Source organism: Mus pahari, chromosome 20, assembly GCF_900095145.1.
Source record: "Mus pahari chromosome 20, PAHARI_EIJ_v1.1, whole genome shotgun sequence".
NCBI lineage: Eukaryota > Metazoa > Chordata > Mammalia > Rodentia > Muridae > Mus > Mus pahari.
The window spans coordinates 3,694,888-3,707,018 of NC_034609.1; the positions used below are offsets into that span (position 1 = coordinate 3,694,888).

The 12,131-nt window shown below is 44.8% G+C and overlaps 1 protein-coding gene across 3 annotated transcripts in view; it reads left to right on the forward strand.

Annotated features, from left to right (window-relative positions):
• The window catches only part of Znf827 (zinc finger protein 827), a 174,289-nt gene that overhangs the window by 37,799 nt on the left and 124,359 nt on the right, over positions 1-12,131 (forward strand). For all 3 annotated transcript variants that reach the window (XM_021220257.2, XM_029532365.1, XM_029532366.1), the window contains exon 3: positions 8,083-8,255. In XM_021220257.2, the coding sequence (XP_021075916.1) occupies positions 8,083-8,255 (173 nt within the window). The remainder of the gene's footprint in view (positions 1-8,082; positions 8,256-12,131) is intronic.

The following is a 12,131-nucleotide window of genomic DNA, read 5'->3' on the forward strand; positions in this document are numbered from 1 at the left end:
TCTGTGGAATGTGAGCTTTCTTCACCTATCCTATTTGCCGGCAACTTCTTGTCAAACAGTGTAAGCATTTCTTGCACAGGCTTGGCTTTGTTCAAATCCATTCAGATATGGAAGACTGTGTGTGGCAATGTAAGCTGGTCTTTCTCTAAGACATCGCTGTCCCATAGAGCCGTGGCAGTCACAGCTAGATGCTCTGAGGGAGGGGCTTAGTCACCGCCGAGCCACCCTTTCATGTCCTGGTTTGCTTCAGAACTGCATTTGTGATGCATACCTGTTCCTGGGACGGGGGGAGGGGGGTGATTTCAAATGTCTCTCATGGATAATCTGCAAAACCGGGACATGAAGTAGACCATGTCTTCTCATCATTGTACCATTGTGTGTGACTTGGCACCTGTCAGTTATCTGCAGCTGTGCTGGTGAAGTGTGCTTGTGATCAGAGTTGACATCAGTTTGATATAAGTGACACACTGCCATTTAAGTTACAAATGTGCCGAGTGCCATAATTGTGACCACGCTGAGATTTACATAGGGTCAGTGGGTTGGCTCTGTAGGTAATGGCGCCTGCTCCAACCTGACTCCTGAATTGCTCCCTGGAACTCAAGCAGAGCATGACACCTGAAAGCTGTCCTTTGCCCTCCATGCAGAAAGCATACATATGTCACACACATACATGCACACACTCACTCTGATAACTGTAAAACAAAACAGTGGTAAACAACAACAAACTTTGTAAACAAGTGAGGCACAAGAGACCTCTAGCATCCCAGCACTCAGAAAGGCTGAAGATTTGAGACCAGGCTGGATCCAGTAAGACCCTGTCTACAAACGAACTATCAAACAAGGAAAAATGCAAATTGTCTTCAGACATCCATCTTTGTCTGGCATCTTTATCACACACACACACACAGAGAGAGAGAGAGAGAGAGAGAGAGAGAGAGAGACAGAGACAGAGACAGAGACACAGAGACAGAGACAGAGAAACACATGCATGCATGTACACTCGTGCACACGAATCATAATCTGTAGATTAGGCTAGTCTTGAACTCACAGAGATCTGCCTGCTTCTGTCTCCTGAGTGCTGGGATTAATGGTGTGTGCCACCAACACCTAGCAGCTACCATCCTGATTTCAAGCAAAAAAAAAAAAAAATTTTTTTTTTTTAAAAGCTGTTTCTAGAAATGTTGCACAAAAAAAGGCATATAACATTGTCTCTGGAGTTCTAAAGAGCTGTGTGCTAGGGGAGCTGATCTTGTCTCAAGTAATTTAGACACCAGACATTGCTTTGTCCTTCTTTGGGTCAAGGGAGTCCAGATCATGAAAAAATAGTGTCTTTCAGGTCTGGCTTTATTCTTTTTTGAGCAGGATTCTGTTGTTGCCAGGTCATGATGTGTTGAATTCCTTGAGAGTCCAGCACTCGGTAGCCTTTCCGGCCCTCCAGAGAGACGTGACACTCAACTGGGGGGTTTCCTTTCATGTGACCTGTGCCCCAGCACATGCTACACTGCTCCTCTGAAAGGGGACACGCTAGAGGAAAGATGATGTCCATTTGCTATAAAGATAAATGTCACACATTGACTCAATTCTCTTTGAAGCCACTGTTCTCTTGCAGTTCAGAATAAAATAAATGGTTTTGATTTTCAAGACAAAGTTTCTTGCAGAAAGCCGATGTGAGTCCCAGTATGCCAGGCTCCTGGTTAAAGAAATAACAGGTGTCGTTTCAGAGAGAGAGTCTCAAAAACATCATTTTGTACAAAGTAAAATTTACATGGACTTCAGAGTGCCCTGGTCCCAAGAAGCTGACAACTGAAACTGTTTGTAGGGTCAATCCAAAAAGGCTTTCTGGGCTGGTGTTTCCTTTTGTCTTTATGGTGTTATCAAGATCACTGCAGATGCCTGCAAAGTCTAGAGAAGATGGCCTCTCCCCACCCTCCCATTAGATTCACGGTTGCTAGAGCCTTTATCCAGAACAATTACATACACAGGCTTGCCTAGGAAACTCACTTTCCAGCAGGAATCAAATCTGCTGCTGGTCTCGGATGTTTTCAGAGTGATTTAAATGTGGAGTGACTGTTGGCACAAGGCTTGGTTGTATTCAATGCTTGTTAAGACACACACTGATAGTGTCACATATGTTAGCCATAACAGCTTTGTTAGCTAAGGCTATTTCCACCCCTACCTCTCGTCCATTGAAACAGCATTGGAGAGACATGTCCCAGAGGTTTAGAGTCTGTATTGGGGCTGTAGGTAGGTTCCTAGAGTGCTTGCCTACATGCACTGAGTCTTGGGTTTGATCCCCATACCTCATTAACTCGCTGTGGCAATGCTTTCCTGCAGTACTCCAGAGGCCACAAGACTTCAATATCTTACTCAGCTGTACAACAGCTTGTGGGCAGCCGGAGCTACAAACCAACCTCAAACAAACAAAACGATTTAAAAAACCTTTGCATGGAGTTTAAAGCCCTTGTATATTGGTAGAAAGTAGGAGTCACCCTACACATGGATGCTCCAGTCGAATGCATAGGCCTAAAGTATTGATGTAATGTCATGTGCATAGAGTATGCATACATACCCAGCCACTCCCCACCCCTGCGACATCTACAAACACCAACTATGCGCAGGGTAAGAGCTGTGGGCACATTTACTCAATCGTGAATTATCTTGACTCCCAGCACATTCTAGTGTAGGCTCTAACAAGGAGTGTTTGATTTCAAAGCATATAAAAACTTGAATTTTTAAAAATAATATCTGAAAAAGAAAAACATTCATGATTTATTATCGTTGTTATTATTTAGCTCTGTGAGGTTCTGTTTTTATTATGTTTATGATTTATGTTGACAACAGAGTAGAACACCAAACTGGAAATTAAGAGGTACACTCCGATCTCAGCTCTGTCTCTAGATAGCTGAACTTCAACACCACCACCCCTGCACTGCACATTCAGTTTGCTTCATTGTGTGCTAACAGAGATATTTAGAATTGTCACTAAGATCTCTTCCTCTTCCTGTTCCTCTTTTTCCTTTCCTTTCCTTTCCTTTCCTTTCCTTTCCTTTCCTTTCCTTTCCTTTCCTTTCCTTTCCTTTCCTTTCCTTTCCTTTCCTTTCCNCTTTCCTTTCCTTTCCTTTCCTTTCCTTTCCTTTCCTTTCCTTTCCTTTCCTTTCCTTTCCTTTCCTTTCCTTTCCTTTCCTTTCCTTTCCTTTTTTAAATTAAACACATGGCTTGTTTCTTCTCAAAGCTTCCTGTCAAGTCTCCAGTAAGATTATCTCTGCTTTGTGCAGAACCTGTTCATTTTGATAGTTCAAGGTGTATCGTTGGACTTCATCAGGGATGTAACTTTCATAGAAGCTGCTTTGAGTTTGAAGCAGTTGAGGCGTAAATGCACGCACACGTGTCTGCTCATGCATCTGTTGGTCCAGGAGCATCTCTGGGCATACCATGTGAGAGGCATGCACTGTTGGTCCACTCTGGCCCCATCGGGGTTTCATTGCTCACTACAGTCTCAGCCCAGACTTTTCCACTGAGCCTCATTACAGGCACTGTCTGGAGCTCAGGAGATACACAGGTAGGATCCCCCAGCTACATCCCCCTCCCCACTCATCTTTCTCGGATCTTTCCACATGGAGCTTGTCTAGGCTGAGCTGCACAGAGGGCTCCAGGTCCTTATTTCTCCAGGGCTTCCAATGCCACTCCTGAGTTAGGCCACTTCTGAGCTACACATTCCCAGCTGTTCTTTGCATCTGCTCTGAGGGTGGATTTTCTGCCTGGGAGGGTGTATCTACAGTCCATCCTCATTCCACACAGTAAACCTATACCACTCCTAAGTGCTTCCTTTGACCTGGGTTGCCTTCTATCTCACAGCTACTGTCTATAGAGGGAGCATGTTTTCTCTCACGGAGCACATTAACTGTTCTCTGTCCCACTGGGTCTATTAGCATCAGGTGGAATTTGGTTTTGTTTGCAGTTATGTATTTGAGGGGACTTCTTTACCAGGCAGGTATAAAGTAGGTAAAAGTATGAACACTGCAGTCTTGGTGCTTTCAGAGTGTGCGCTTCGTCCCAGGGAGGTGTCTGCATTTCCCCGGGTTCCAAAGCTGGGTAATAGCTGCAGCAGTTTGGTGTACAAGAGAAACTGCTTCCTTCCACTCACCTCTTGTCACCAATAGCATTGTGTATACATTGGATCTGCCCTAAAATGTGAAATCTCTTCCTTGCACACATAAAAATTCAAATGTCACCAGGAGCTGACCACTGTCACAGTCTGGAAACCATTCAGTGCATTCTGGTGACTTTTTTTCATCTTGCTTCTGTCGAATTTCCTTCCACAATAGCTTAAAATTTCCAGAGAGCTGGGGAGATGGTTTAGTTAAAGAGCTTGTTACACAAGCATAACGATCTGAATTTGATGCCCCAGCACACTCATAAAAGTGTACTTTTGTAATCCCTGTGCCAGGGAGGAGACTGTTAGATCCCAATGATTTACTGGTCAGCCACTCTATTGAGCAGGCTAGTTCCAGGTTCAGGGGAGAGACATAGTCTCAAAAATGTAAGGTGGGGAGTGATCAAGGGGCCCATTCACACATGACTGTACACACACACACACGCACACGCACACACACACACACATTTGTGCTTGAGCAGGCACATGTGCATGCACGCACTCTTGGGCACGCGCGTGTACAGCTCCAAATGGTTATGAGTGTGGTTATTTTTCAGTCAGTGTCTTCTCATTATATTTTGCTAGTCTATTCAAGAACTCCCTAATTTGTACATGATTCATGTGTACTTGGGTACCAATTAAAACTAAAGGCAGTATAGTTTCATGATGAAGTAAATGGATTTATATAGAGTGCTAATATGCAGGCTTTATTACATTTATGCATTATTTATTTTTGGAATCAACTTAGTTTCTGCTTGCCAAGGCTACTTACAGATGATATTGGAAAGATTCTGGTATAAGGTAATGTGTTGCATGTAATACACTTGAAAATACAGAATCACTGATTAAGACGGTGACGGGGGAGAAGTTGATGATCCTGTAGGCAGAGCATGGCTCCGGGGGAGCCAGCACTCTGCCAGGTTGGTTTTGCTCCTTAGTGCCTTCCTTGGGTGCCGTGAAGTTGCTGGCCTGGGCCCAAGGTCTCAGCTTCTCTTCCCTTCTTTCTCTGCTTGTTCGGTAAAATTAGTTTCTGGTTTCAGTAGTGGAAAACACTCGTGTAAGATAGGGACCTGTCATGGCCTGTTTGTGGGTGTCCTCCATGTCCCTCTGATGTCCTTATGACCCACCATAGACATCATTATCATTTTCTCTACTGTTTAACAACAGTCTCATCTAGATGTCCAATCTGGGCCTTGTTTGACAGTATGTTGTTCAATATGTAGGCTTTAGGGACCAAGATATTAATATGGGAGCCAGTGATGGAGGAGAGAATGGGGTCAGATTGGAGATGGAATGAGATCTGCCCATATAGCACAGCTAGAGGAGCTCTGACCTTTCAGGAGTGAGTGATAAGGGCCTGTCCAATCAGGAGTGAGTGCTAGGGGCCTGTCTAATCAGGAGTGAATAATAAGAGCCTGTCCAGTCAGGAGTGAGTGCTAGGGGCCTGTCCAATCAGGAGTGAGTNAATCAGGAGTGAGTAATAAGAGCCTGTCCAGTCAGGAGTGAGTGCTAGGGGCCTGTCCAATCAGGAGTGAGTGCTAGGGGCCTGTCCAATCAGGAATGAGTGCTAGGGGCCTGTCCAATCAGGAGTGAGTGCTAGGGGCCTGTCCAAGGTGTTTTTCTTAGAGCAGAAAGAATGTTCAGTTGTCTATGCCTGCTGCCAATTAGAACGCCAGAAGGTTTATGTTCAGTTAGAGGATGCCTTTTCTAGTTGCTTGGCTAAACCAACTAGTATCACTTATACCTGTATTAGTAAAATTGTATTTTTTTTTTAAACATCACCTAACCTTATTTCCAAGCCTTTCTGGTTCCATCCATTTTAAGTGGCTCTTGGCATGTAGAAGCAGGGTTGACTCAATGAATAAATAATGAGATTATCTTGAAGTATGCACTTGGGAATGTTTCCTTTAAAAATCACAGAAGTAATGTTTGTATTTAAAAATTCAAATGGTGCAGGACGGAAAGGGGGCCCAGCCTTTCCCGTCCCACCACCACCACCACTGCGCATGTGTGCCAACTCCATCCTCTTAGCTCACAGCTCTGCTATGGATGCCTGTTCAGAAGTTTCCAGAGTGAATTCAGGAAGTTCTCATGCAATAAAAGCATGCCAGGTTTTCGTTGTTAGCTTCATGTAATCATGCCTGCTCTGATATTTCAACCCAGAGCCAAAACACATCTGTTTGCTTGTAAATGCTCCCAGATCTTTATATCTACAAGTAAGACTAACACCATCTGATAGAGCCAACAATTGCTATAGGGAATGAAGGGGCACCACCTCTCTTCAATGGTAAAGGAATGTCTTTTACTAGAGTGTAGGTTATATAGGTTCCAAATAAGCATCACACCTTCCATTTGTTTTTGTGTATTCCTTTTTGTTTTCTTTTCTTCTTAGTCATAATTTATTCCTCTATGTGTGTGTATGTGTGTGTGTCACATGTGGGAGTACACATAAAGGCCAGAGGTCTCTGCTGCATGCCTTCTGATATTCCATCTATTAATTATTGTTATAACGTGTAATCAGCCTCAGACTAGCAGTTTATCAGAAACAGAGCTAATAATAATAATATTTAAAAAGCCAAACGTACTATGTAGACACAATCAGTCATAGAACAGTTTTTTTTTTTTCATAAATCGCAAGGAATAGAGGGACCTCAGTGGATAAACTGTGCACCTCTTAAGCACAAGGACCCAAGTTGGGATGCCAGCACTTATGTAAAAGCCAGGCACAGCAGTGTATACTGCCTATAATTTTTTATAGGAAAAATTTTGCTGGGAAGCAGAGACAGGAGGATCCCTGGTGGTCACTGGCCTAGCCAGAACAGTGAGTTTCAAACAAAATAAAAAGTAAAAAGCATTTGGTGAGGTATCTCAGTGGAAGAAGAGGCCCCCAGGGACACACACACACACACACACACACACACACACACACACACGCACGCGCACGCACGCGCACACACACACGCACGCACACGCACACACACGCACACGCGCACACACACACGCGCACACACACGCGCACACACACACACGCGCACACACACACACACACACACACACACGCGCGCGCGCGCAGACATGCACATGGACCCACTCACACATACAGAGACATATCGTCTCAGGCACACACTCACACACGCAGAACCTTCAACGGCACCCACTTTTATTTCCTGTATCCCCTATTTGCGGAAGCTGGCTGATGGGCCAGAAATTCAGCAGCAGTACTGCAACAGAGACACTTCCTTGTAAGGATGGTGCAGGAGGTAGCAACCCCGGCTGCATTTAGGGAAAGCGGCCGGTTTGTTTGCTTCCCTGAAAACTGGAAGCCTTTGTGGTGGCCTGGTGTGTCCCTTCCTACAGTTGGTAGCCAGGCTCGTGCAGATCAGAGAAAGGCAGTACACAATTGTTAGAGGCAAGCAGAGGGACAGACATGAGTGTGGGGGAAAAAAACCCTGACCTGAGGACCCCCTGATGGCTAAATTGGCAGCAGCCTCTGTCTGCAGGAGCCACAGCTAAACAAGTCATCAGTGGGGATGCTGAGCTCGGCGCCCGCTGGAGGCCGATGTGGCAGCTTTCTGTGCTTGTTTGGTTTTCTGTGTGGAACAGCACATTATTCCCTGTCCCGTGTGATCCCCTGTGTTTCTCACTCATTTTCAAGTGGGATTTCAGAGAGAGAGTCTGACTTCTCTGCCTGTGGATACATCTGGAGCCACACTCAGCGCCTTTGCAGATGGCTTTGCAGTCCAGGACAGCCCTTGGGAGCAAGGCTGTCACAGCCAGGATGGTCAGTGGTGACCAGATGGAACCCAAATGTGGGTTTCTCCTTAAAGGAAAGCAGCAGTAAGAGCTTCTTCGTAGTTATAATCGGAGAATTGCCAAAGACACATTCGGTGCTTTTTATAATATTTGCTTTTTCCCCTCCCTCTTCCAAGCCCCAGAAGAAGAAAGCGGGAAGCCATTCCAATGTCCGATATGTGGTTTGGTTATAAAAAGGAAGAGTTACTGGAAGCGGCACATGGTGATTCACACAGGCTTAAAGAGTCATCAGTGTCCACTCTGTCCGTTTCGGTGTGCTCGCAAGGACAATCTCAAATCCCACATGAAGGTAAGCCATTTGCCGAGATGTGGCCGGGGCTTCGTCCTATTATCGACTGCAGGTGGCTTCTTGGCTGACAGGGGGCATTGTGGTGGAGCAGGCCTAAGAAAGCTAGCACTGGGTTGTGAGTCGAATGGAGGGGTCTCAGGATCAGGTCCCCGAGACTGACAGTGCTCGAGCTAGCATCTCTTGGATTGACACCAAATATCCCAGAACGTCATTTTCTTTTTCTCCTTCTCCCTCTTCTCCTTTTTGTTTTTTTTAAAGACAGGGTTTCTCTGTGTAGCCCTGGCTGTTTGGAACTCACTTTGTAGACCAGGCTGGCTTCAAACTCAGAAATCCACCTGCTTCTGCCTCCTGAGTGCTGGGATTAAAGGTGTGCACCACCACCATCTGACTTACATCATTTTTAAGGTCCTATTAAGATCAGTTATGAGGCCTGGGGAAGGATTCAGCAGTTAACCACTTGATTGGTTAGCAAGTTCCAGTTCCCCAAGACCCTTGCAAGTAGTGGGTAGAGATAGCCCACGACCTGTAATTCCACCATCAAAAGGGAGGACAGAGTTCCCCTGAGCAAGAGGTATAGCTAAGACTAGCCATATTAACATCTCGGGTTTGATTGAAAAGCTCAATGAGTGTTCAGGGATGATTCCTGACATTGGTCTATGGCTTCCCCATGTGTGTGCACAAGTACATGCACATGTGCACTAGTACACATGCAATCATATATAAACATATTGACACCGACTGCATACCTTTTTTTTTCTCAAGACAGGGTTTCTCTGTGTAGCCCTGGCTGTCCTGAAACTCACTCTGCAGACCAGGCTGGCCTTGAACTCAGAAATCCACCTGTCTCTGCCTTCCAATTGCTGGGATTAAAGGCACGTGCCACCACCTCCCAGCCCCACCACATTTATACTGAGATTTTGCTTCAGGATCAGGGAGGGAGGAAACTCATGCGTTCACAAGAGCTTGACATTTTGAATTTGACAAAGAACTGGACTGAAATGTTCCCAGCACTTTGCTAGACAAACAGTCTTGGAAGGTAACATTTAGGCTCTCGGTTTTCCTTTCTACCTAATGGGAAGGAGCGGTTGTAGGACCTGTTCTTAGTGCTAAGGGGTGGGGGGATATCAGTAGCAAAGTGCCTGGCCCAGAGGTGCTCATAACCATCCGTAGCATCACTGAGAAAAATAACATTTTACTGATAGCTTTCAATGTGTCTTAGACATGACGTTACGTGAAAGGGTCTCTTCCCCCTGGAATAAAGCTAGTGCATATTTGCTTATGCTGAAATCTTATATTTGAATCTTTTCGCATTGATCAGTGATTGCTCTTCAGACTGATGCTGCAGAAAGTACAGTCACACAAACTTTCTACTCAATACAGAAAATAGCTTAGAAGGGTTTTTTTTTTTTTTTTTTTTTTTAAAGTAAATCTATGATGTAATTTGTTTCTATCATTTGCCTTTTTCTCCCGGGGTCAGCAGCCAGCCCTTCATCTTCAGAATTCATTTAAGTAGGAGTTCCAGTTGACTGAATTTTATGCAGCCTACTTGGTTATTACCTTAGCCCTCCTCATCCTTGGTCACCTCTTCCCTATGTAAAACGTCATACTTTAAACCTGCAGCATTGAGACTTCAAAACGAATGTCTTTTTAAAACTAGAACTTGTGTTAGTGACTGTCCTAGGCTGTGTTTAGAAATCAGGTCTGGAGAGTTTAAAGCTTCACTGAGCAGAAAACTTGCATCTACCCTGACACCTTGTAAGCTTGGTTTCAGCTCAGGGTCACTTAAAACAACCTATTTATAAACCCATAGAAAAAAGGCTGGGTTTCAATAGCAGGGACTGCTGACCCTGACACTACAGGGAGATGAGCTGGTGCCTTGATGACAGAGGCAGACGGCCATGACAGTGTTGCAGATGAGAGCTGCCCAGGCTCGGCGGGTCGCGGGATCCTGAGAGCTTTCAGAACAAATCAATAACTACTACAATAAAGCAGTCGTGTGAAATCGCTACTTTATTCAGACTCATGGTGTCCTGCCCTGTCGAGCCATGACTCGAGCTTTTGATAAGGGGAGTTTGAGAAGCTTATGCAAGTTTAATTTCATCAAAGGCATACCTTCTTGCCCCTGCTTTTCCTACCCCCCTGTTAGCCTTAAAACATTTTTTTAATTGAGTATAATTTAACTTTGCAAACATTGGCAAACATTTTCTTCATGGGAATGTTATGGTGTGGTCTTATGAATACCCGCAATCCATTACCTTTACCGGAGGCTGCAAATGTAGATGATTTTTCTAAAATGAATTTTATCTGAGAAGTAGGGGCACTCTAATCAAAGGTTAAGATTTGATTTAGCTTCATGAGAGTCTCTGACTTTGTGATCTTAGCTTGGTGAGAATCCACGCCTTAGGAGCCGTGAGCATTTAGTTGAAGCCCTCTAAACCTCTGATACCACTAATGGAGAAAACAAACATATGGTCTTTCTCACTGTGTAAGAGTTAATGAGATCATTCGCATAGAGCCTTACTACAGTGCCCAGTGTGGAGAAGCAGCCATCAGTAAATACAGTTAATACGGTAATTGTCATCTAAAGCCATCTGAAAATACATTAACATTTACATTTCGGGATAATGAATGGAATGCTAGAAGAAATTACTCCAAAATAAATTTTACGGTTTCTCTCTCTTTGCGATCTGTCTTTAGTGCTGAGAATTCACAAAAACGATACAAATAATACGAAATTGGCTATTTATCTCACCCCACAGTAGTTGTTATCTTTAGGATATATAATCTCCTGTATTGATTATATTGGTCTATGTCAGAAAAATAAGAGATTCCACTTTATTTGTTCAACAAATTCAGTGCTTACTGTGTCCCTACACACTGGCCTGGACACTGTACAGTTTTCTTTGGAAGCTTTCGTTTCCTCCATAAGGTATTGTGAAAGTGCTTTTTATGACCAGCTACATAAAGGATTTGGAAATGCTTCCAGATCCCTCAGGGCTGCCTTACATCTCATGAAGTGTACGACTTCCCCAGGAGAGCAGGCGTACAGGAATTGTGTGTGAGAGCCGTAGGCTCGAACTGAATGGAAGAGGCAAAGAGGGCTGAGAAGATGAAGAACACACATTAGTCACGGAAGGACCTAGGTCAGAGGTCACATGGGAGTTCTGGCCTTCCCAGTTGCCATTTAGAGAGCTGTGACACTCAGGAGACCCCCAGCTGCCTGGCCTGGTTCCATAAGGATGTTGAGAATTTCTCCAAATCTTGAAGTACATTAACCCAAGTGTCCCACATCTATTACCTTAGAAATGGCATTGATGTCTCGTCGGTGACACCTGTGACATACTCCAGCGAGCCTATCGTGCTATGGGCCAGCATTTCTTCTCTATAGAGGTTCAAGAAGAACTTCAAAGCATGTGTTGGCTCAAGAGAATCAAAATTATAACAGAAAAGCTCTGTTCTGTCAGGAGAGGAGGGTGATGCAGTGGCCAGGTGGTGGGGGGCAGTACTTCTCTCAAAGTCCACACTAAGCCACATTAGCTCAAATAAAATTCCAACTGCCAATGTGAACCTGGTTTTGCCTTTCAACTTATTCTAAATTTCCTAAAACTGAGCACCACACGGCTAGGCTACTGTGGAAAAGGAGCCACAAGGAATCGTGTACATGGTGCCTCTTTTCAGTAGGGCCCTACCCCCATCCGTCTTTGATTTTGGAATCAGAGATCCTCTGCCCCGTTTCTCCTCCCGAGTGGCTTCTGGAGCTTCTCTTCCTGGCTTAGCTCCTCTCTGGGGTCAGGAGAGGTGAGGGCGCTTCTGAAGTAGAATCCATCCTGTGGCACCGAGCTCAGGGCCATGAAGTGTCCTGCCCAGTGACCTTCA